General features: G+C 41.3%; 1 protein-coding gene across 1 annotated transcript; it reads left to right on the top strand.

Annotated features, from left to right (window-relative positions):
• On the top strand, positions 1-26,050 carry LOC135088128 (transcription factor Sp2-like). Its single transcript, XM_063983010.1, has 17 exons — positions 1-139; positions 3,004-3,121; positions 4,046-4,365; positions 4,891-4,965; positions 5,503-5,619; positions 6,422-6,559; positions 13,464-13,560; positions 14,900-15,130; positions 17,359-17,528; positions 17,999-18,082; positions 18,399-18,461; positions 22,912-23,032; positions 23,518-23,725; positions 23,814-23,916; positions 24,020-24,183; positions 25,121-25,267; positions 25,873-26,050. Exons 1-17 carry the CDS (start codon positions 80-82, stop codon positions 26,048-26,050), a joined length of 2,394 nt encoding a protein of 797 aa, XP_063839080.1. The 5' UTR covers positions 1-79.

The following is a 26,050-nucleotide window of genomic DNA, read 5'->3' as shown; positions in this document are numbered from 1 at the left end:
GTTTGGCGGCCGGTCGTGAGGATGGTGCGATCTGTACGTGAACAAAGAAAAATATTTGTTTGCAAGTGTATACTGGATAATGTCGTCTGAGTCTTCAAAAATACAAGTGGAATACATAAACGAGGACAAAAGTATCAAGGTAAATTGTGCTAAGTGGAAGGATACAGTGTTATTGTGTAATAGAGCGGACGCCAGCGGGCAGCGGTCTCGTGTCGGCGCAGGGGGAGGGCGGGGCGACTGCGGCCCCAGCCGTGTGGGGCCCGCCAGGCCACACGCAGGAGGTTGTGACCGTGTCGCAAGCAACTCCCTTGCCGAAATAGCATCAGCGTCCTCCTCCAGTTCTGCTACCCACCCATCCCGTAACCACGTGTGAAATTACATGCTAACTATTATTGCAATGTTAACTTCACAATTTGTATTTCAAGAGTCCATGGCATCGTCGCCATTTTTATAAGTGCGAAAGCAATTGCGTTGTTTTATACGATAACCTTTTGCCAATGCAAGTCAATCTACAGGGTCGAAAAAATTAAAATTATTGTGTTTTACGAATTTACTACACTTACCTGCACCAAGAATGTTTATTAATAATCCATAGATGATCTAGCTAGCAACTGCATAAAAATCACAGTCACGCGATTTGAGGTGGGTGGATCAAAGGGCGGCGGCGGCCTTGCGTGCGACGACTCCCGGCACTTGTTAGGAAAAGGCGTGTCGACTCCCAACTATGATGTTTATACTGAACAAATTGTTGTAACTTTAAAAGTTCTAGCGTCCCACTTCCGGTTTGAAAGTTTGGCACCTAGTTTGGAACTAGTAGCTTTGAGCAGTTAACAATTCCAATTTGGCATTAAAGGGTTAATAGCGAATGAATGATGAAATTGGTAAAAATTGAATGAATTATTACCTCAACTTTGACAATTGACAATAATTTTTTGACAGTCAATCAAAAATTTGAAAGGAAAAGTGGCGCCCTAATTAATTTTAATTTTTTCAGATTTTATCAAATGAAAAGTGAATATTGCGATGAGGTGCGTTATAATTTATACGTGGTGAACATACACAAACATTATTTTACAGTCACTAACTCAAGTTTCTCTTATGATCACGTCATGTAGACCCTTCGTGGCATTTTTTTTTTGTCTTGTTTTAATAGTCCCGTCTATTCCCGTTTAATGATCTATCAGGATCTATCATAATCTTTGAGGCAGTTTATAAGCCTATAGTTTCTGTGCTCCTTTTAGTTTTAAAGCTCCCAAAAGTTGTATGGTGAATAAAGTGGGTTAAACCAACTTGTAAACAGGAAAATTGTTTTCATCAAGTTTTATTGCCTACAGAATAAGGTTCAAAACGGTGTGCTTTGAAATATTTTGTTATTGCAATTTTTTACCAGCTATACTATGTGACACCCTTGATTAATAGAAACCATTGAAAATACTTGTGATACATGAATTTTTGTATTGGTCAAGTAATCTGTATTTATCAGTATTGTACCTTGATACTTAATGAGACATTTTACTAAAAGTCGATCATAATGGAACAAAATTCAAGAAAACTCGTAACACATAGTACCTACCTATGTTGACGTTGTCATAACTTATTCATGCTTTGTAAGTTGTGGGTTTTCCTGTGTTAAAAATGCATATTCATAAATTAGACCAGAAATATAACTACAACACAAGTAAATTAGTTAGATTTGTAAATAAATAATGTAATTTTAAAAATTACTTGTTACTATATCAATATCAAAAGCAGTTATTTGAATCACAAGGAAATTGTAAGCATTCTTACTTCTTTAATCAACGAGCACACATTCTTTCACTGACACCACCGATCAATGGATACCTATCCTTTTTACATTCCGTCAAAACGAAAATAATATTTTATTATAACTAATTAAATGATATCTCTCTTTGAAGTCTGACCGAATAATTAATGATTTAATAGCTATTAAAAACGAATCTTAGAATATTACATGAAAATGCATAAATCTTTCACACTTTCAATGCTCACATTAGTCAACATGAAATAATTTAACTGGTGTCACTGTGCTATTGGATTTTAATGTTACACTGGCCTTAATTTGTCTATTTTAGCATTAATTTATCTATCTACCTAACCTTGGAGTCAGATTAAATTTGCTGTTATCGGTGTCCAGGACAGAGAATGATTCTTTGATATGCTTCAAAGAACGTTCAGGTTAAGGAAATGGCCAACTTTTCAGCTCGCTCTGCCTCTGACACATTTTGGTCAAATTATTGTGTTATTGCTGTGATATATTCTTCTGAGATTCTTATCAATGTTATTTAAGGTATATTTTATTGCTATTTCAGCTATGCACAATGCTCTACTGGGCTTATGAGAACTTTGTATTAAATTACAAAAAAAATGATACTATACTTTTCAAATAAAACATAAACAACATTCAATCTACATACAATCCTGAAACTTAAAGGTGCTCAATTTAAATTCTTTAAAACCTTTTATGGCCCTCTTCCAAACGTCTGAAACCTACATCAACTCCAGCGGGTTAGACGGAGCAAAGATTTTTTTATCCACAACAAAGAGGTTCTTGGCCTACATCTTACCTAAGTAAAATGATGATCAAGCCGTAATCGAGCTTAGTTGAATCAGGTGGTCTTACCACTAAACCACAGAGGTGGTTAAAATGTGTAGTGTAGCTCCCATATACAGCCCTATGAAAAAGATTTTATTGAGCACAAAGAATAATTTATGTATTTTAGCATTTTTAATTTCAATTATTTATATTATTATTATTTATGGCAGGTGTGGCCAAACTTTTGACCTGTGAGGTCTACTATGCTCGAAAATATTTCTTGTGGTCGACTGTAACTATTGTAAGGTAGAAGAGTTAAATAAAACATTTTTCATTTTCGATCATTCTGTTCAGTTTATTTAACTTTCGCGGGCTACCCCTCTTGGCCATCACTGATTTATGGAATCCTAATACTAGCATGACATCAAAGTGTAAGTTGTTTGTTCCAGCAGGAGGGCAGCGGCACCCAGTCGCCCCTAGCGCTCCTGGCTGCCACGTGCAGCCGCCTGGGCGCCGCCAGCATGGGGCCCGAGCAGCAGGCGCAGGACCAGGACAAACAGCACTACAGTTAGTATAGTTCAGTGGTTCTTAACCTTTAAGTAAGTCATGAGGGACCATTTTACCAAATTTCTATCTTGTCAGGGACCACATTTTTTTTCAAAATCCTATGAAAGGTGAGGTCGATTTCTCGCTCACTGTGCGCCGTTTGCGTTGTGTTGCCCAGTGGTCCGCGGACCACCGGTTAAGAACCACTGGTATAGTTATATCATTATAACTGCAGTCTTTTGTGTGGTAGTTATATCCTGAGTACCATGTTTTTGCTATCGTTCGTTCGTTCGTTTCAGCCAAATGACGTCCACTGCTGGACACTGTCCGCATCCAGGTTCTTCCCGCGACCTTTACCAGTCAGTCAGTTTTTGCTATGCTCATGATATTTGCAAATGTGTGATAGTTATATCCTCAGTCAGTAGTGGAGGGCCCCTGCAACTGCTGGAACGAAGTCAAATTATATGACCTAAAAAATTTAACTTGCCCCTCCCTAGGCCAGAAGCTTGATATGACTTGCCTCCCTCCTAGGCTGAAAGCTTGGTACTCTCATGGTTCTGTACCTACCATGTTAAGGCTATGCTGATGATATATTGGCAAATGTGGAAACAAAACTTGCCTTATGGGTGAAAACGAAGGAGACTATATGGTGATATGATATAATACTGAGAATGAGGATTTTAAAAAAATTCACAATGGAGAACCTTTAACCTACATCTCACCTAATTAAGATCAGTACCTGATTAAAGTTGTTTGACTTTTTGTAAGCGTTAGATAAGGCTTGATAAGTGACTTTCATAGCACATAATCAGCTTTCATCAGACATTGAATGGAAAGACCCAAGTGTACATATATTGTACATGATGATGTTTCCAGCAGCATAATTTGGTTTTATTATTATTATAATAATAAAACAATAATCATAAATTAATTTTGTATTTCCAGGTCCACAGCATCAACAACAGGCCCAACAACAACAACAACAGGCACAACAACAACAGCAACAACAACAGGCTCAACAGCAGGCTCAGCAACAGCAACAAGCTCAGCAACAGGCCCAGCAACAAGCCCAGCAACAACAAGCCCAACAACAGGCGCAACAACAAGCCCAGCAACAGGCACAGTTGATACAGCAGCAAGTCCAAGGAGATGCGGCGACGATAGCGGCGATACAACAACAATATTTGCAACAACAACAGCAACAGCCGCAAGTAAGGGTCATCAGCTCGGCTGTCGTGCAGCAGTTGAGGGCCCAAGGTCTATCAGTGAGTATCTATGAGTATTGTTAAAATAAGGAAATCTGGAATTTCCTTTGGTGGTGGGATTGAACAGTAGATAATATAATGATACAAGCCAGGTCTATCTAATCTATTCTAAATCATAATGGCATTGCTATTTCACGAAGTAATGCATAAAACTTCGTGAAGTAGCAATGCCTGGCTTTCTTTTATCGAAACTTCTAACAATTGTTACATTCTAGGACAGTGTTTTCAAACTTTTTATAGTGAGACACGTTAGACACTATAAAATGGAAATCTTTATGACCCTTTCTAACATTTCAAATGTCTATAATTAATATAATGACTCAAGACAAAATGTTTTCAAACCCTCAAAGGGGTCAGCAGCTTTTCCCCTGAGGGTTGAGCGGTCCACAGATTGAAAATAACTCGTATATCATATACTCGTAACATACATTATAGATTTCGAGGTGATTCAGTGATATAGTATTGGAGCAAAAAAATTTCATTATCATTTTGTGATACAATAAAGAACTTTGAAAATTTTTACAGGGCAACGAATTATCAGCAGCCATTGTGAACGCAGCCAACTCAGTACCAAATGGCATTCAGGTTCAACAACCTCAGGTGAGTGGGAACGGTTATGCAAAATATTTCGTTCATCACAATGAGTGATTATTACGAAGCTTTGTTTGTACATAAATGATAAGTACTACAAAAGACATTCAGTGTGGGCTGACCTTGTAAATATTGAAACTGCAAATGTGCAAGGAAAGTTAATTTGAAATACATATGACTGTATCAATAATAAATATTGCAGTGCCTGTCAAAAGTTGTACTCTGCTGACTGTTTCACATTGCTAGAGGGCTTGTCCCACTATGCCTTCTTTCTTCTACGTTCTACTACTCAGAGCTGGGTTCGAAATCACTTTGTGTTCCCATTTTGGAACATTATTTTCCAAGAAGAGATGATTGTACCGGGACACGTTTAGTGGTTTGGTTGATGAGCCAAGATTCAAACGCCTATGACGGCTCATGCAGCTTGACCAAGCTTGTAACAAGTGACCACTCCCACATATAGATATAAATCAGTGTTTACAAAATTACAAACTTATTTTGGTAGGATTAGGACCCATTTTAGCATGAAATTCCTTGTTATTTCAGGTCATATCAATGCAGCAATTGCAGTCGATATTAGGAGGCGGTGTGGTGTCGAGCGATGGCACCACATACCAAAACTCGCCGCAGCAGCTGTTACAGATACACCCGCAACTGTTACAGGTGTGTGCCAACAATCCTAGGCCTCCCCATTCCTGGCCAGAGAGAGGAGTGTAAACCAAATTCCTCATTTGCCTCTGGTAAATTTGCCTCCGTGGTTGAGAGGATTCCTGGTGAAGCTCGCTTCCACCTTCGGCCTGATCATCACTTAGCTACCATCATCAGGTGAGATACAGGCCAAGAGTTTCCTCGTTGTGTATAACAAAAAAATTGAGTGTAGCTCCAGCAGTGGAGATAGCCTTTATGGATTTCCACAACGACCAGTCCTGCTCTGCTCGCATCCAGGATTTTCACTAGATATTCGGTTCATCGAATGGAATGACTGCCTACACTACGTGGGTGGTGCGTGACTGACTGACTGACATAGTGATCTAGCAACGCACAGCCCAAACCATTGGACGGAAGTCGCGGGCGGCCGCTAGTATTTTATACTTTTATGCATCAATTAAAACATTGATATGATAATAGTCATCCAGCAGTGGCGTAACTATACCATCCGAGGTCCGTGGCATTGAGGGGGGGCCCTGGCCCCTGAATTGACATTGGGGGGAGGGAGGGTGTTGGTATCATAGCACGTATGAATGAGTACCTACTATAACGAATCTGTAACCCAAACAACTAATGTGTGCATTTTACTTAAATCCATTTTTTGAGCCCCCTGGGGCCGTGGGCCCGTGGCATTTTGCCAACCATGCCACCATGTAGTTCCGCCACTGTCATCCAGTAAGCTGAACTTTATTGACCCTCAAAACTCAGAACTTCCATCCTCAACTTCCCATTCTAATCTACCGATGCTTTCTTCCAGCAACAAGCGGGAGGCATCTACGGCAGTTGCTTGGTGGGTGGCGTAGGCGGCGTGGGAGGCGTAGGAGGCGTGGCGCCCATGCAGGCCGTCACTGTAGACGGACAGGAGGCTTTGTTCATCCCTGCACAGCATGCACAGGTTAGCATGAATATACTGCAGCCCTGTATTTTCAGGCACCTTGACGGACAAGAGGCTCTGGTCATCCCCGCACAACATGCTCAGGTCAGTAGGAAGATATGATACTTGAATATAAAGACACCCTGTATAGTCAAGCATTGGCGGCTGCCTGGTGGGCGGCGTGGGAGGCGTGGCGCCCATGCAAGCCGTCACTGTAGACGGACAGGAGGCTTTGTTTATCCCTGCTCAGCATGCACAGGTCAGTAGATAAGTAGCTTGAATATAAAGACACCCTGTATAGTCAAGCATAGGCGGCTGCCTGGAGGCGTAGGAGGCGTGGCGCCCATGCAGGCCGTCACTGTGGACGGACAAGAGGCCCCGTTCATCCCTGCCCAGCATGCACAGGTCAGTAAGAAGACGTGTTTAAGAGCCATTTCACAAAAATATTCCGCGCGAATTTAGCTACAAACTGTCAACGCAACGACAAAAGAGTAAAAAGAACGCCGAAATGGACAAAAAAATCTTGAGCCGTGACCGTATTTAAGACTTGATATAATTTATTAATTTTAAGGTAGAATAAGGTATTAAAACATGATAAATTAATTTAAAATTTTAATAGAGTTTATTTAGTCTTTTAAAGATTTTTATACTTATTTCGATTAATAATGAAACACGAATAGGTATAATATGTAAAATATATTATATTAAGTACAAAATAAAGACAGTCACATAGTGAAAAAAAAACTGCCCCCTTGCAGCTCCATCATCGGACCCTGGATATCATTTACCTAGACGAAGTATTCGTCAAGGCGAATTACACAAGCCCAAACTCCATAGGGTTCTATTGTTTTGTTATGGAGTTGCAATGGAGGTGGCCATTGCAACTCCTCCAGATCCATTATCAGACAGAGCTAAGAAATAAATAAATATTATTATTATTTAACAAATAACTAAAATAAATTCATCTTACTATCTTTCTTCTTACTTGTCTTACTAATATTATAAATACGAAAGTTTGTATGGATGTTTCGATGTTTGTTACTCTTTCACGCAAAAACTACTGAACAAATTTTGATGAAGCTTTACAGTACAGTACAGCAGTACTAGGCAGTTTGTGTTCAACTATCACTCGGGTCGGACGTTCCTATCGCTAGACCGTTGGTTCACTCAGTTCCGATACGACTCTAGTGCTGTGTGTAATTATTCTCGTGAATACACTAAGTTTATTAATTTCTATGAGTGGATTTCATTTTGCCTGAGAACTACGTCATGAACCCTTAACCAGAAGACCCTGTCGCCAGCGACAGCGACGCTCAGCCATCCCTGGCGTCGACCAGAATAACAATATATTTATGACGAACTGTAGCAAACTAAATTTCACGCGAGTAAAGCCGCGGGCAATACTACATATTTCATACTAGCTTTTTGCCCGCGACTTTTTCCGCGAAGAAGTGGAAACTGGTTCTAATAAAATTAAATTATTATAAGTAATTATTAATTTTGTTATATGATAATATTTTTTAATATAAAACCTACAAATTATTAGGTATGTTTAAATATCTGAATACTTACAAAATTATGATATCTTTCTACAACAAAATTGAAACATTTCCTTCGGGTGCTAAAATCACCAGGCTATTGTGTGCACATACTCTGGAGCATACAACTTACAACTGGCCGTCGGAGAAGCATAGATTTCCCTTAAGTCTACTCCCGCTACCACATGGAACTCCGCTAAAACTCGTGAGCCAACACTTGTTTTTGTATCGAAAATTAGTATGAGCAGCGCACGCGGTTGCCCGTTGCAGGCTCTATGCAACCACGCTATTTTAAACCGTGGCCCCTAAGCATGAGATGGGAAACTGCACTCTCTAGAATTCTCTTGAATTTGATGGTGTTAGGGGAATCCTAGGAATGAATACAGACTTTCCAATGGAATCTCCTCATCAATATTAAAACATTGCAACTTGCAATGCAATGTTTCGTTTTCATTTGTTATATTATTGACTATTACTTGATTTTTCAAACACGTGTCAAAATAAAAAAAATAATTTAAATCAAAAGCACTAAGGAATATTTAATTGATATCAACTTCGAAGCAAGCACAGATCACAGAAACTAAAGGGAAATGTGATAAGGGGGCGGAGCCGGTGTCGCAACAATATGCCCAAAAACAGAACATATTGCTTGTGAAAGCAATGAAGACAGCAGCGACGTTATAATGTAAACAGTTTACATTGCTTGCATACTACTAAAGATTATTCGAACGTTGAATACTGATACCGCAGTGAACTCAGCGCATTACTTAGCATCTTTCTATATCTCTATGGAAGCAAGTTATCTTCAAAATAACATTCTACACCTTTTTAACCAAATACGAAGCACGTCATCTATCAATAGGGAATATATTTTAGAAGTTAATAAATTATGCATAAAATAACACTTTAGTTAAATCATAGAATTTCTAAAAACTAGTACTGAAATCGTACTGGAAACAATAAAAAAATATTAATATGTTATCTAATTTATTTATTAAACGACCAATTATCGAAGATTTTGGAGTAAAGTTTTTGAAAATATTTTATAGCCAACATAGGAAACATTTAGTGAAAGAATTTCTTTTCGGAGCCTATTGCCTTCAAACAAACAAATAATCAAATCTTTCCTCTTTTATTCATTTAACAACAAAACTTCCCTCTCGAAACAAAACGGTTCTTTTTCTTCTTCACGAAACAAAACTCAAAGCGGATAAATAAATAAACAAATCTTTGGATAATTTCACAATGCCATCTAGTCCCAAAATAAGCAACTAATATGCTTGTGTTAAGGGTGCTAGCTTAATGGATATACTATGTACTTACATCCTTTTATATAATTTATTTATTAAATTAAATTCATACATAAATACATAGTTACTCCCAGTCCCGTCAAAGAAATTAATTATTTTCATCATTTCAATTTCTGCTCGGCCGGGAATCGAACCCGGGACCTCTCGGCACAGTGGCGGCGTAAGGCGTAGGCGACGTGGGCCACCGCCTACGGCCTCGCGGAACAAGGGGCCTCGCGCATCAAAAATTTTGAAAAAATGTATACAAGGTGGAGATGACAATATCACAATACGACAATAAATGCAAACATTGACTATTAAGGGTCATTCCATAAAAATCTGTATATTTTCGACGTCATTTTGTCCTTAACTTTTTTAAGATGCTTTTGAATACTTTATTAGTGTAAATTATAGTTTATTTATTAATTATGTTATGTCTAAAAGGGCCAGTCACTTTATGCTTTATTTTAGGAGAAATCATAATTTTCTATTTTTTTATACTACTTACATTACTCCTATATGACTTTTAATAAAGTATAAAACTTATAACCTTAACATTACAGATAAGTTAATATATTTAATGTAGTTGTTTTGTTATTATCACTATATAAAAAACGTCATTCCATAACTAGTTACTTAGTCCCTAGCGCCGTTTAAAGCTAGGGCCTGACGGTCTAGGGAATGACGATTTGGAGTAAAACTTAACACAAATGCAGATTTACTTTATATTATAAAATGCTTAATACGATGTGCCGAAAAAAGCCAAAAAACCACACGTAAATACTATTAAATTATATACAATTTCCTATTGTAATCAATAAAGCTACTCAACTAGGGACTGACGAAGTGACTGGATCAACACATGTTTCCGCAACAACTGGAACTTTTGCACTAATTTAAAAGACTGCTGCCGCAAAGCCAGTATGGTCTGAGGATAACTTCGTATCGTACTTTAAACTCAACTAAATGTCATTCACTCTAAATACATATTAAAGCACAAAATTATAAAAATCAGTGCGTGGCGAGGGAATGACGCTAAAAACTGAAGACTCTTTTTCAACTTAAGAAAATCAAATTATTGTTTATTGAAACCGCAAAATATTAATAGAATTTAGTGATATATAGGTTTAAATAGATTTTTCGTTAATTAAAACAAAGGATCAAGTTGATATTTCTATAAATATGGGTTCCAAAACACAAACTTTTGGACTACGGACATGCCTAGGGAATGACGTTTTGGGTAATTTATAAGGAATTTAAGATGATTTAAAAATAGTTTTAAAAAATATAAATGGGAGATGAATAAAACACATTGCGAGCTGTTATTTAACAATTTTGGAATAAAATAATAACAAATAACTATTCCATGTGAAATGTGACGCGGACTAAAAGTTGACATATTTTTATGGAATGACCCTTAAATATAAATTCTTGATAGCTAAACAATGTAGTTGAAAAAATATTTTTTTTTCCAAACAAATTCAGCCATAATCAGACACAAAATTAAGCAACAACATGGTTTTAAGTGACGAACATTATTCTTTGGCGCAATATTCCTTTTAAAATAATCACTGAATCAAGAAATCAGAAACTGTCAATGAAAAGACCGTTGAGGCGTTGACCCGTTTTTTTTTTTTTATAAAATCCGTCTTCAGGTCGCCACAACAAGGCCTCGCGAAATCTGTCTTGCCCACATCAAATTTAGGTCTTGCCCCGCCACTGTCTCGGCATATTAGTCCGTTTCGAACCACCAAACGGCCGACTAAAACGGACCTCCCGGCATAGTATCAAAAGTATTTGGTTGCCGTATAAATCTCCACTTCATGACACGAACACACGTAAACGTCATGGCGGGAAAAATGACACAGGTCCTGCCTTGACGGGCGCTCGCGCCGTACTAATCGATGTCGGCTTCCGCATTGTAATTTATACTGATATTCACATCAATATTTTGACAAAGTAGTTACTAATATTTAAACAATAACTGTGGAAATCAATTCTCCAATGAATATTCTTTATTTTGGGATACTTTTATTCCTGTTATTGCTGTGTATTAAAACCAAAAATCACGATCAAAATGTGACGTAAATCTTAAAAATTTGCCAAAATATTTTTAGATTTTACTCAATAATGGTAATGAAATTCAAGAATCCGTTTGATTATTGGACTACAAGAATATATGTCCGATGATTTCTATATATTTTTAAGCTTATTATACGAGCATAAATAATAGATACAGGACTTTGAAATTGAGTCTGCGACAATTTTTCCGTAAAATGGTTGTGGGAGATGGGGCACTGAGAATTAATCAAAAGAGTTTTAGTAAATCCGTTACATTATTGGTCAACAACAAGGATTGAACTATCTTTCGCAGTAATTAAATAATCTCTGGGTGTTGCTTAAGATAGTAATTCATGCTTCCAAAATCTTAGAAATTTGCACGAAAATGTAAAATGGCTCTTAAGAGCTTGAATGTACTGTTACCCTGTATATTCAGGCATCTCGAAGAACAAGAGTTCCAATGAGGGCTATCGTTTTAGCGCTCACCAGTTAGCGCCACTGTAGAGTAAGGTCCTGTCACTTGCTAGTAGCGAAGACAGTGGCACCAACTGGTGAGCGCTAAAGTGGTAGGAGGACTATCGCATTTGCAGTCATCAAGATGACGCCACTGTAGAGTAAGGTCCTGTCAATCGCCAGGGGTGCCAACTGCTACGTATAAAAACGATAGCCCCCATTCTCAAAAAGAGAATAAGAGGCTCTGTTCATCCCTGCCCAGCATGCACAGGTCAGTATAAAGAAGGTTGAATCAACTGTCACCCTGTTAGTTAGTTTTGTAGGGCAATCGAGTCGCACTTAGCCTCTTTATTGGGCCATTGTGCGCGATTTGTGGTTTATCTTCTTATTCCAAACAACCCAGATCCCTCCAGAAAGCAAGCGGCCTATCTAGGCCACTGTCAAGTGACTGTCGCCCTATATTAGTCAAGTATAGGCGGCAACTACGGCGGTTGCCTAGTAGGCGGTGTGGCAGGCCGTCACCGTGGACGGCCAGGAGGCCATGTTCATCCCTGCACAGCATGCACAGGTCAGTAGATAAGAAACTCGAGAAGATCTATACTTGACTGTAAGCGGCATCTACGGCGGTTGCTTGGTGGGAGGCGTGGCGCCCATGCAGGCTTTCACCGTGGATGGACAGGAGGCTCTGTTTATCCCTGCACAACATGCACAGGTCAGTATGAAGATAAGTTATGAAGCTTGAATATAAAGACACTCTGTATAGTGAAGCATAGGCAGCTGCCTGGTGGGAGGTGTGGCGCCCATGCAGGCCGTCACCGTGGACGGACAGGAGGCTTTGTTCATCCCCGCACAGCATGGTCAGGTCAGTAGGAAGATAAGATACTTGAATATAAAGACACCCTGTATAGTCAAGCATAGGTGGATCTGAGGCCGCTGTCTAAGAAAAGGTTAGATCCTTTACAGTGAAATGCTGACATGAGCAACAACGTTGATATGTCCGAAAATACAAAAAAAATCGAAGGTTGTGATGACATTTTTCTTGGAATACTGGGACTGGTCTTGACTGTGAATGATTCACAAAATCTGTATAAATACTGTTTTATACAGGGTGTTAGGTAAATGGGTATATGAGCCGACACTAGCCCATGTTAACATGGTCATATAAATGATATGGTGAAGTCAGAAATTTGATATCATCATTTAATTTTTTTTAATTTTCATACAAAATAAATTTTATAAAATCCGATTTGTATAAAAATTAAAATAATTAAAATCAAGATATCAATTTTCTGACTTCACCATATCATTTATATGACCATGTTAACATGGGCTAGTGTCGGCTCATATACCCATTTACCTAACACCCTGTATACGAGTTACTCCAAAAGTTGTATTATTATGTATTGTTGTTATTATTATGTTTATTTTCGTAAAAATATTCTAACTTCTGACCACAAAACACGATCTTTGCTTTCAGCCTGTTCCAGCTATTATCTTCAGAACATAAGTCCATTTAGCAGGACTATCTTACACTTCAATGTCTGCTGTGAGAGTTATTACAAATGTATTTTTTATTCCTTACAGAACTTCTCCGGCATGGGGCAAGTGAGCCTAGTCAACGGACAACTGGTGCGGGCGCTGCCGGCCGGCTTCCTGCAGAACGTCATGCATCTACCCGCCGGTAAGTACACGTAAAACACACAAGGTCACACACAAATACATAATAATTATGGTCTTGCGAATTGCACTTTTGAGATCAGTGACCAAAGGTTGAGACTAAAGTAAAGACAAACAGTACGGCTAGCACGAAAAACTTTCGAGTTCAAATCGTTTGCGTATTCGAATCGCCATCAAAAGATTTTGTACGAAAACTACAACAGCGCCCGTGTGAACGTGTCGTAAAGTGAACTTAGTATGAGAAATGGTTGCACGAAACTTATTTTGAGAATCAAAACTGTCACGTTATTGTTTAATTCGAAGATTGAGTATCGAATTTTGTCGAATACGTAAACGATTCGAAGGCGAAAGTTGTTCATGCTAAAGGTACAGACTTCAAACATTATACAGATTCGAGTTTGAGCAAACAGACTTCAAACACTATAGAGATTGGAGTTTGAGTCATACACGAGTTTTGAAGTACTAAAGCAATGAATTATGTAGTTTAACAGAGTACACTTAAGTCAATATAAGATAATCTTACAGCCCAGGACTCGCGTGTGTCACAATAAAAATTAAACTGACACTGAATACAATTTATATTAAAGTAATATTTAAAATCTGATCTCAAACGTGCTATCCGTTTCTTAACGACACGACGACGTTAAGTCTGGTTTAAAAACGACTTTCATAGTTTTTCTGGAACACATTGCACATTAAATACTTCTTATTAGTACACACACTCGACTTAAACTAGCTTTTGGGATTGCTTTGGTGTTAATTTCCGATCATCAGCTTCGCTTTATGGGCCCACATCTAGACTCAAACATATCATTTTCTTAGAGCATGTATGTTTAATGTTTAGTCATACACTTCCTCCTTTCACTTGATATTTGTTTCTTCTCTCGAGTGAAAGTGGTGCAGCGCGGCGTGCATTTAATTTATGAACCGCAATTATATTTTATAGCAGTCGAAAAGTATTTGCTTCATCATCTTTCAAATAAACAGTTATCTGATTGAGTTACTTAAAGTTTTGTTTACGTCGTGAACGATATTTATATCAAAACGGGGTAAAGAAACTTTCGACATGCATTGTGCAATGAAGTTCAAATCGTTATCTAGCCTTCGGATTGGTTGAATTTCGATATTTGGATCAACCTCAATTTTGGATCCTTTATTGAGTTTTAATTCAAACTTTGTGTCAGAGTACCAATTAATATTACTTACGCCTTTTTATTTTGCATAGTAAATTTTTGCGATAAATAAAATGCCGTCGCGCTATCATTCGTAACGATCATCGCATGCCTCACTCTCGCTTGTACGACTCTCATACTAATCTGTGTTTCCGCGGCGCCCGCTAACAGAGCAACAGGCGACGGTCAACATCCCGGGCACTAACCTCTCGATCCCATTAAGCGCTTTGACCGGGAACCAGATGATCACGATCCCGGGGTCCAATATTGCGATCCCGGCCGGGATTCAGATCCCGACGAGTCAGGCTATCTCGATCCCGAGCTCCACGGGCGTGCAGATGCAGCAGCAAGACAAGGCCGACTCTAAGGAGCAGAAGGACGCCACCAGCCCCGATCCACAAGGTTGGTCTCAGGGTTCACGTGGATGGAACTTTCGACGCGTCAGACACAGTTTTACATATCTATAAAGACGATTTTGGGATAACTTTGAAACTAATTTTGGGAGAAACTTTACACAGTAACCTTTGAATCATCTGGGGTAAATTTTTGACGCGTTCTAACTTAATTGAAGAACAATTGAAGACTGTTAGATGGCGATACGATAGTTTCCCATTACTCTTTCTTCATTAGTTCTCTGTTTCTTCTTTAGTATATCATTTATACCTATTTATTTTTAGTTTTCATCATTCCAAAAGTTCCGTCCACTCTTCACTATATTTCATCTCCCAGCTTTTAGTGTTGATTTTTTGCAATTCTGATTAATTTGCTTGGTGTATTAATTTTCTCATAAATCATTCGTACAGTGAACCTACGCAGCTGTATCTCGTACTAGCACTTGGTAATAATGCTTGGTTGTTTTTCACTATGCACTACCATAATTACACAGCACATTTAATGTTATCAATAATAATTATTTAATTTATAAAAAGTAATTTAAGTTCCCCAAGAGTTAACAGTTTTTTTTAATCTCGCGATTTTATTTCAATGAATAAAAATATAATCGGTACGAGATATCTTAAAATCACATTCGATATCAAAAGTTTTATGTAAAGACATAAAAAATTTAAGTTTACCATGTGGATGTATTAAAACTGAACGCAGACTAAAAAAGTTTGTCTACTTTTTTTTAATTGTAATCGTTGATAGCGTAATAGCGTTTTTGCCAACAGGTCCAATGGGCGCGTTCCAAAAAAATCATACACAAACTTATCGTAGACTACTCTCCGACCGTGTCACCTGAAGGTCGTATGCATACATATCGTATGTGCGATATACATATCTTTGATGCCTGGTTAATGTATTGATCAATAGCTGTTATTAGGTCACATTTGATCTCATTGCGCTGTATACCTGCTGTCTGCGTTCGATTTCAAAACTATTGAAGAGGAGTACCTTTGAAAGCTTTGGCGGTTTTTTTTATCGATGGCTGTTCGTAAAGAAAAGCTACCGAAGCGTACGTATAAAAGATATTGTACGATGGTTTGTAATAAGGCTTTTATGGCCAGCAAATATTTGAAGAAGTTATTGACTAATTAATAATTTTAATTAACGCACAGTATGGAAATATAATTTACGTGTGCCAAAGCATTTTACTAGATATGTTCTGTAATATGTAAGATTAAATTTCGTATCAGTTGTTAAATTTTTTTTTTGTTGAAAAATAGCACCTGTTTCATAACTGGGAGTTAAATTGACTAAGAGGCCAGGTCATGCTTCCATTCGCAATGTATAGGGGTTTAAGAGTAGCCTAACGAATTTCACTATATCTAGAAGGATAGCCAGCCTAAGATGCGCGCCACGATATAATCTTATCGTCGATTTTTGACGACAAATGTTTGAGCATATCATTTAAAATCTATAAAACGTCTCTCAATTACATTACTTCTTTTATAATATTTATTTATTTCGGAGCTTTTGTCTCCAGACATGGCAGCTTCATCGAGCCAAATCACAAGTTTTCACAAGTTTAAGAATTTCTGCTGAAACACGCGTTCAGTACCGAAAATTTGTATGTATGTGCTCGCGAATACATGCGGCCGTCTTAGGCAGGCGGGCGTTCGCGCTATTATAGCGGAGGCCCTATATCGTGATGCGCATCTTAGGGCTGGTTTTAGTGTCACGCGGACCGTCCGGTGCGGACCCGCACCGCACGGCCAATCGTATGAACTTCTAGGGAGCGTTTTAGAGTAATGCGGTCCGGAGGAACCGCTCCGCTCCCTAGCAGTTCATACAGATCGGCTGTGCGGAGCGATCCGCACTCACAGTCCGCGTGACACTAAAACCAGCCTAGGACTGGTAGGTTATGCTTCAATAGACAATTTGACACCATTCCTCAATAATTCGAAATCACAACTTTTCTAAAAATACACTTCATTCTGGCCGAAAAAACTTAATTAATTTTAAATTACCTGTAAATTACGATTTGTGGTCGCATTGTAATTGAAAAAAAGTAGTTTATTTGAGTTAACAAAATAGTGACGTCCACTTGCTTGTAGTGCCATACAAAATCTATGGGAGAGTTTCGTTTTGACAGTTTTAAAAAGTACGTCAATTGATTGGTGGTGTCAACATGTCTATTCTCAACACAAGCTTGCATAAGCATCCAAAGTAAAAATTGTCATGTAATCCAGGCGCAGGCGTGGCCGTACGTGGCGTGGGCGGCGTGGGAAGCGTGGGCAGCGTGGGCATGGTGCCGGTGCAAGTGCCGGTGAGCGTGGCTGGCGGCCATACTGTGTACCAGACCGTGCACGTGCCTATGCACGCGCCGCACCATCTGCAGCTGATACCTCACGCGCACCAGGTCAGTTATGTTTGGATCTTTTATTCTATGGACTCCACAACTGCCAAGGCCAACCAGTTGGCTATCAAAGGAGGTTATTACGGGGTCAACGTTTACGGGGGACGGCAGCAGCCGTTCCGGAATGTTTTCACAGGATACCGTAGTGGCAGTGACTTCTTCCTTGAATCTTCCACACAGAGTCTCGCCGCCTCTGTAAATGCGCAAATCAAAGACAAATTAATTGGATTTTTTATGTAACGTCTCTCGAATCTCAAATCAGCAATCCGTTGCCGATATCATTGTGTATAATTATTGTCGCCTCAATATCTTACTTTACAATAAAATTTAATATAAATAATATGAATGCTAGCCTGTGAATATTTACCCTCAAAAGCCGTGGGAAGTGGCGCATGCAAATGGCAATCAACTTCTGCTTCCATCCAAAATTACCGCCTTAAAGTAATGACATTAACTTTCATTTCATTTTCTAGATGCAACAACCCCAGATTGCCAACGTGTTGACGCCGTCAGGTCAAATTCAACAGATACAAATAGCGTCATTAGCAAATGTTCAGGTAAGAATACAATAGTTATCATCTCTAATTAAACTTTCTATAACTTATCCTTTCATAAGTCCTCTAACTTAACTTAATCATGATCTTTCGAATGTTTTGAACTGATTGAACTTAGGTTGAGTTGCTCCATCTTACTTTAACAGTAACTATAATCCTAACCGGTGATAAACTTGACGTCTGTTAATGTAAGATGGTGCAATCTAGCCTTAATTTTTCATGTCATTGCCTATTAAATCTCTCGTCTTCTATTAAAACCAAAAGTTTCTCAAGTCCTGCTTGATCATTCTGTAAATATAACGGGGTTGGTTTGGCGCAGCAAAACGGAGGCACGCAGGCCGCCGCCAGTGCCGCACCCACGCCTGCGACCATCACTCTGCAGGTGACTTAGCGTTAACTCATGGCATGAAGCTTCAATCAAACTAGCGCAACGTTAACTCTTCATGGCATGAAGCTTCAATCAAACTAGCGCAACGTTAACTCTTCATGGCATGAAGCTTCAATCAAACTAGCGCAACGTTAACTCTTCATGGCATGAAGCTTCAATCAAACTAGCGCAACGTTAACTCTTCATGGCATGAAGCTTCAATCAAACTAGCGCAACGTTAACTCTTCATGGCATGAAGCTTCAATCAAACTAGCGCAACGTTAACTCTTCATGGCATGAAGCTTCAATCAAACTAGCGCAACGTTAACTCTTCATGGCATGAAGCTTCAATAAACTAGCGCAACGTTAACTCTTCATGGCATGAAGCTTCAATCAAACTAGCGCAATCATGATAACATTAGGATGTGCACGGCTTATATGCTTTATGTATTATATGATTTATGGTGTTTTGACAATCCTGTCATTATAACACTAAATTCTGAAGTAGTAAAAGACACATTTTAAGAATTTCGTTGTAATTTATTTTTGATTTGATAATATTTATGAATCTGCATTTTTGTTCAATCAATCTACTTCCCAATAAAGTAATTATATCATGGGGTAAACGACGTTATTATATCATGGGGTAAATTTTTAATACCATTCTGTGATATAGTTTTTAATACCATTGTGTGATAGCGATGCACGTATTACTTATGCCTTAGTTATTTCTTGCACGAACATTTTTTCCTTACCCAGTTTAAAATGCTTGTATATTGTATGTATTTGTATTTTCCATAACAGATTTAGTAGACTGCTACCTGATTCGTTGCCTAACAAAAAATTATGCCAACTCCCATTAGCTAACCACTGCGAACTAACAACTAACAAACTTGCCTCCACTTTCGTGCTGCTCGGACGCTAGGCGGTGTCGAACCCGATGCAGACGGATGCAACAGTACAACAAGTGCAGCAAGTGCAGCAACCGCAGACCATAATCACCAGCGGGTCGGGGCAGCAGGTCACTGTCATCCCAGCCACCAATGTACGTGCGAGCGTGGTGCAGGTATAGGCCGAACGCTCGGTTGTAAAGCCTGGTCCGTGAGCACGTAGAATTTTGTCCAATGACCCCAAGCTACCCATCCCTATCGCTCGCGCATAATTATGTTGCTGTCGCGCTCGCACACTCACTGCGGGCGCGCGTCGCACAGTCGCGACAGCAACATACGCGCATGCGATAAGGATGGGTAGCTTGGGGTCATTGGACAAAATTCTACGTGCTCACGGACCAGGCTTTAGCTGTGAACGTGTATCAGTGTGTCACCACCAAGGCACCATTATTTGACCGACGATGACATGACAGACGATTGTCTACGAGCGTGATCAAGTAAAGGGTATAAGTTTGGTGGACTGGTATGCCAGCAGATAGATCACCGCTGTAAAGTTTCGCGAAACAGTTAAAATTCATGCAGACGGGTTTAGTGAATTTCGCTGACAACTGTTATCTTTGAGGAACAGGTCACTGCTGTATACATCGCGACGTAGCCATAAGTGTTCAGGTTTCCACTCGTGACTATCATATGACGTTCATGTTGGTATTGGGACGAGTTCCTTGGGTTGACAATCAAAATGATCATTATGTTCTATCAAATGCAATTGTGCGTTTTCGTGCTGCCCGGCCACTAGGCGGTGTCGGATGCAACAGTGCAGCAGCCACAGACCATAATCACCAGCGGGTCGGGGCAGCAGGTCACTGTCATCCCAGCCACCAATGTACGTGCGAGCGTGGTGCAGGTATAGGCCGAACGCTCGGTTGTAGCTGTGAACGTGTATCAGTGTGTTACCAACATTTTATGATCCATGACAGACGATTTTCTGTGAGCGGGATCAAGTAGATGTTATTAGTTTGGTGGACTGGTATGCCAGCAGATAGATCACCGCTGTACAGGTCGCAAAATAGCTAAAATTCATGCAGACGGGTTTAGTGAATTTCGTTGACAACTGGTATCTTTGAAGAATAAGGTCACTGCTATATACATCGCGACGTAGCCATAAGTGTTCAGGTTTCCACTCGTGACTATCATATGACGTTCATGTTGATATTGGGACGAGTTCCTTGGGTTGACAATCAAAATGATCATTATGTTCTACCAAATGCATTTGTGCGTTTTCGTGCTGCCCGGACGCTAGGCGGTGTCGGATGCAACAGTGCAACAACCGCAGACCATCATCACCAGCGCGTCGGGGCAGCAGGTCACTGTCATCCCAGCCACCACTGTACGTGCGAACGTAGTTCAGGTATATGCCGAACGTTCGTCAGAACGGGGCCGAGTGTGTCACCACCATGGCACCATTATTTGACCGACGACGACATGACAGACGATTTTCTACGAGCGTGATCAAGTAAAGGGTATTAGTTTGGTGGACTGGTATACCAGCAGATAGATCACCACTGTACAGGTCGCAAAATAGCTAAAATTCATCCAGACAGGGTTTCGTTCGTGACTTTCGTATCGACAACTGGTATCTTTGAAGAATAGCTCACTGCTGTATACATCGCGACGTAGCCATAAGTGTTTAGGTTTCCACTCTGTGACTATCATATGACGTTCATGTTGATATTGGGACGAGTTCCTTGAAAATAATCATTACGTTCTACCAAATGCATTTGTGCGTTTTCGTGCTGCCCGGACACTAGGCGGTGTCGGATGCAACAGTGCAGCAACCGCTGACCATAATCACCAGCGGGTCGGGGCAGCAGGTCACTGTCATCCCAGCCACCAATGTACGTGCGAGCGTGGTGCAGGTATAGGCCGAACGCTCGGTTGTAGCTGTGAACGTGTATCAGTGTGTTACCACCTCTTTATGACAGATGACAGACGATTTTCTATAAGCGGGATCAAGTAGATGGTATAGGTCTGGTGGACTGGTATGCCAGCAGATAGATCACCGCTGTACAGGTCGCGAAATAGCTAAAATTCATCCATACAGGGTTTCGTGACTTTCGTATCTACAACTGGTAGGTATCTTTGAAGAATAAGGTCACTGCTGTATACATCGCGACGTAGCCATAAATGTTCAGGTTTCCACTCTGTGACTATCATATGACGTTCATGTTGATATTGGGACGAGTTCATGGGTTGACAATCAAAATGATCATTATGTTCTATCAAATGCAATTGTGCGTTTTCGTGCTGCCCGGACGCTAGGCGGTGTCGGATGCAACAGTGCAGCAACCGCAGACCATAATCACCAGCGGGTCGGGGCAGCAGGTCACTGTCATCCCAGCCACCAATGTACGTGCGAGCGTGGTGCAGGTATAGGCCGAACGCTCGGTTGTAGCTGTGAACGTGTATCAGTGTGTTACCAACATTTTATGATCCATGACAGACGATTTTCTGTGAGCGGGATCAAGTAGAGGGTATAGGTCTGGTGGACTGGTATACCAGCAGATAGAATCGTTCGTTCGTTCGTTTCAGCCAAATGACGTCCACTGCTGGACAAAGGCCTCCTCCAAGGTTTTCCACAATGCACGGTCCTGCGCTGCCCGCATCCAGGCTCTTCCCGCGACCTTTACGAGACGTTGGGGCAGAAAAGTTCTCGAGTGGCGACGACGGGCTGGAAGACGTAGCGTGGGCAGGCCTCCTAATACTGCTGTGCAATTGGGAAACAGTTAAGAGTATTGGTATCGTCTTTAGCTGGAATCTCTGGGAATAGGTCACTACTGTCACGCGCACAATGGCCCAATCATGAGGCTAAGTGCGGAATTCGATTGATGTCACTACTGTAGTACACATCGTGACATAGCTATTAGTGCTCAGGCTCCACTCTGCGTCTATGACGTTCATGTATATTGGGACGAGTTCTTTTAAAATAATCATTACGTTCTACCAAATGCAATTGTGCGTTTTCGTGCTGCCCGGACGCTAGGCGGTGTCGGATGCAACAGTGCAACAACCGCAGACCATCATCACCAGCGCGTCGGGGCAGCAGGTCACTGTCATCCCAGCCACCACTGTACGTGCGAACGTAGTTCAGGTATATGCCGAACGTTCGTCAAAACGGGGCCGAACGCTCGCTGCGGTAGCTGTAAACGTGTATCAGTGTGCTATCACCATTTATGACACATGACAGACGGTTTACTGCGAGCTCGATCAAGAAGAGTCCGTTAGGCTGAGCATCAAAATAATCATAACGCTCTAAATATGTATATGCGGACATTTTGGCTTAATGGTACGTTTTGGGGTTTTTTGGTGAAGGAAAGGGTCTGGTTTTGAACAACTATGTATAATGCAATGATATTTGGTGGTGGTGTACATTTGCCAATTTCAATTTAATAATTAATTTAAACTGTGTAAATGTTTCAATTACTGTGACACCATCACTTTATATCTCAACATCTGGAGTGCTAATCGGTACCACAAGCAACTGCGAGCCTTATGTGAAGAATACCTGATGTTCATAGGTCCCAACGCTGGGTGTGGGCGGCGTGGGCGGAGGGGTGCAATTGGTCCCAGCGCTGGGACTCCCTGGGGTGCAGTTGGCTCAACTTCATCAACCTCAACCGCAGCCGCAGCCTGTTATAGGTGAGCCATCTTAGACTTCTTATGCAGTATCGTGTATATTCAAGTATTTTGTATTTGAAACTGAGAGCAACATAAATTCTGCGTCAATGAAATCGCAAATAAATATCTCACGTGTCCTCTTTAACAGATGGACAACGATTAATCCCAATTTAACAGTTTTATAACCATAAAAGTAGGTTCAAGCGTAACTACCTGTCGCTTTAAGAAGAGACACTGGATCTTACTAGACACATTTTTGGAGTGAAAACCTTTCCTTTAATGTAATGAAGTTTAGAACTACGTTTTCAAATGGTACCAATATTGGTGGGAAGTGCATACGCTTGAAAGTGTTTGTCGCGAGAGGTGCGATTTATTTGACGCCAAGTGTAGTTCCCATACGTTTCCATAGAGTAGGTAGGTATCAAAAGTCTTGCTTCTTGTAGTCGGGTCAAAAAGTATGAGAAATTCTTTGTAAATGATTCTATAATATTCCCTTCTGTCCCCAGGCCAACAAATCCAGCAAGACCCCAACGAGCCGGGCAAGTGGCAGGTGGTCACCGTGAGCACGGCTAGCAACAACAGCAACAACAATTCGGGCAACAACTCCGGGACGGAATGCGAGGCCAGCAAGCAGCGCGCCTCCAGTCCTTCTGGCAACAAGCGGCTCATGAAGCGGGTGGCGTGCACGTGCCCTAACTGCGACTTGGGAGAGAAGTGAGTCACTGAAATCAGCACTTCAACAGCTCACAGTGACCACCTGCCACTTGGGCAAGTAACAGGTGGTCACCGTGAGCACGGCTAGCAACAACAGCAACAACAATTCGGGCAACAACTCGGGGACGGAATGCGAGGCCAGCAAGCAGCGCGCCTCCAGTCCTTCTGGCAACAAGCGGCTCATGAAGCGGGTGGCGTGCACGTGCCCTAACTGCGACTTGGGAGAGAAGTGAGTCACTGAAATCAGCACTTCAACAGCTCACAGTGACCACCTGCCACTTGGGCAAGTGACAGGTGGTCACCGTGAGCACGGCTAGCAACAACAGCAACAACAATTCGGGCAACAACTCGGGGACGGAATGCGAGGCCAGCAAGCAGCGCGCCTCCAGTCCTTCTGGCAACAAGCGGCTCATGAAGCGGGTGGCGTGCACGTGCCCTAACTGCGACTTGGGAGAGAAGTGAGTCATTGAAATCAGCACTTCAACAGCTTACAGTGACTTGCCCAAGTGGCAGGTGGTCACTGTGAGCACGGCTAGCAACAACAGCAACAACAACTCGGGGACGAAATGCGAGGCCAGCAAGCAGCCGCCTCCAGTCCTTCTGGCAACAAGCGGCTCATGAAGCGGGTGGCGTGCACGTGCCCTAATTGCGACTTGGGAGAGAAGTGAGTCACTGAAATCAGCACCTCAACAGCTTACAGTGACCACCTACCACTTGGGCAAGTGGCAGGTGGTCACCGTGAGCACAGCTAGCAACAACAGCAACAACAATTCGGGCAACAACTCCGGGACGGAATACGAGGCCAGCAAGCAGCGCGCGTCCAGTCCTTCTGGCAACAAGCGGCTCATGAAGCGGGTGGCTTGCACGTGCCCTAACTGCGACCTGGGAGAGAAGTGAGTCATTGAAAGCGGCACTTTAATCGTCGTACACTTCCATAGCTTTAATGAATGACTGAAAGGACGCAGGAAGATTTAATTATTGCTACTGACAAAGCCTCTCTTGTCTCTCAGAGTTTTGGACTGAGACAGTAAGTTTGTTGTCGATACGACAAGAAGATTTCAGTGGGATAGCCTTTATGTGAAAGGCATACGATAAACATTCTTCCTCACCACTCCACTACAGCTAGGACTTACTCAATTATGCTCCATTTAGCAGTCCACCCTGGTCCTTCGAGCATCGTCGGAACGTCATCGTTTTGCTAGCGTCTTCGGCGTATTTAGTTGAGTAAAGACAGTTGGTGTATCGCGTCGACGCTGAGCAGGCGATGTCTAAACGACGATGCGACGTTACGACAACGCTCAAAAGACTCGAAAGTCGCTAGTAGCACCCGTAAATAATACTTACTTATTGTTTACTTTTGAAAGTACCTGTTTTAAAGTGCGTGTTTATTTCCAGCCGCCTGGTAGACCGCAAGAAACAACACGTGTGTCACATCGCGGGCTGCAACAAGGTGTACGGCAAGACGTCCCATCTGCGTGCGCATCTACGTTGGCATTCGGGCGAGCGCCCTTTCCTCTGTAACTGGCTGTTCTGTGGAAAGAGGTTAGTGCTGTCTCGCTTGGTCCTGTGCGAGTGACAGTTCAGTCGCGACAGCAATACAACAACGCGCGAGCGACAAGGATGGGTAGCTTGGGGTCATTGGACGAAATTCTACATGCTCGGCGACTGGACTTTACCACAAAGTGTACAAAAGATAAAGCGTGCGTGCGCATCTACGCTGGCATTCGGGCGAGCGCCTTTTCCTCTGCAACTGGCTGTTCTGTGGAAAGAGGTTAGTGCTATCTCACTTGGTTGCCTACGAGTGACAGGGACAGAAGAGAAAGAAACTAAATCTTAGCTATACAGGTGTTGCAGTGAAGGGAGCGTGTGGCAGATCCTGCAGGATGTATAAGCCAACCCCAAACTAGGACTTCTTAGGCAGTCTTTTGAACTTCTAACAGTTTATGTAGTTCCGGCAGAGAAGAGTTGTACCACCTCCATTCTTCTCCAGATGTTGTAAGAGGCGACTAAGGCAGATATCAATATCAGGCTCTCTCAACCTGTTTAGCGTGGGGAGAGTTGGCCGAAATCCTTCATTTGCCTCTGGTAAATTGGAGCGAGCAGGCACTAAATGACCTTATGATGTTGATGTTGATGATTTTTTCCAGGTTCACCCGTTCCGACGAGCTCCAAAGGCATAGACGCACGCATACCGGCGAGAAACGCTTCGAGTGTCCCGAGTGCAGCAAGCGGTTCATGCGCTCCGACCACCTGGCCAAGCACGTGCGAATACACACCAAGAACCGCATCACGGTATGTGCACGATACACACACATCACTAGCTGA

The sequence above is a fragment of the Ostrinia nubilalis genome, chromosome 3 (assembly GCF_963855985.1).
Source record: "Ostrinia nubilalis chromosome 3, ilOstNubi1.1, whole genome shotgun sequence".
NCBI classification, from domain to species: Eukaryota; Metazoa; Arthropoda; class Insecta; order Lepidoptera; family Crambidae; genus Ostrinia; species Ostrinia nubilalis.
This window is presented reverse-complemented; position numbering and strand designations above follow the sequence as displayed.

Excerpts from the sequence above, each read along its gene's own strand:
- LOC135088128 (XM_063983010.1), top strand. The coding sequence starts at position 80 with ATGTCGTCTGAGTCTTCAAAAATACAAGTGGAATACATAAACGAGGAC. Across the intron at positions 18,462-22,911 it reads CTGCGACCATCACTCTGCAG|GTCCCAACGCTGGGTGTGGG; the intron begins GTGACTTAGCGT and ends TGATGTTCATAG. Across the intron at positions 24,184-25,120 it reads AACTGCGACTTGGGAGAGAA|CCGCCTGGTAGACCGCAAGA; the intron begins GTGAGTCATTGA and ends GTTTATTTCCAG.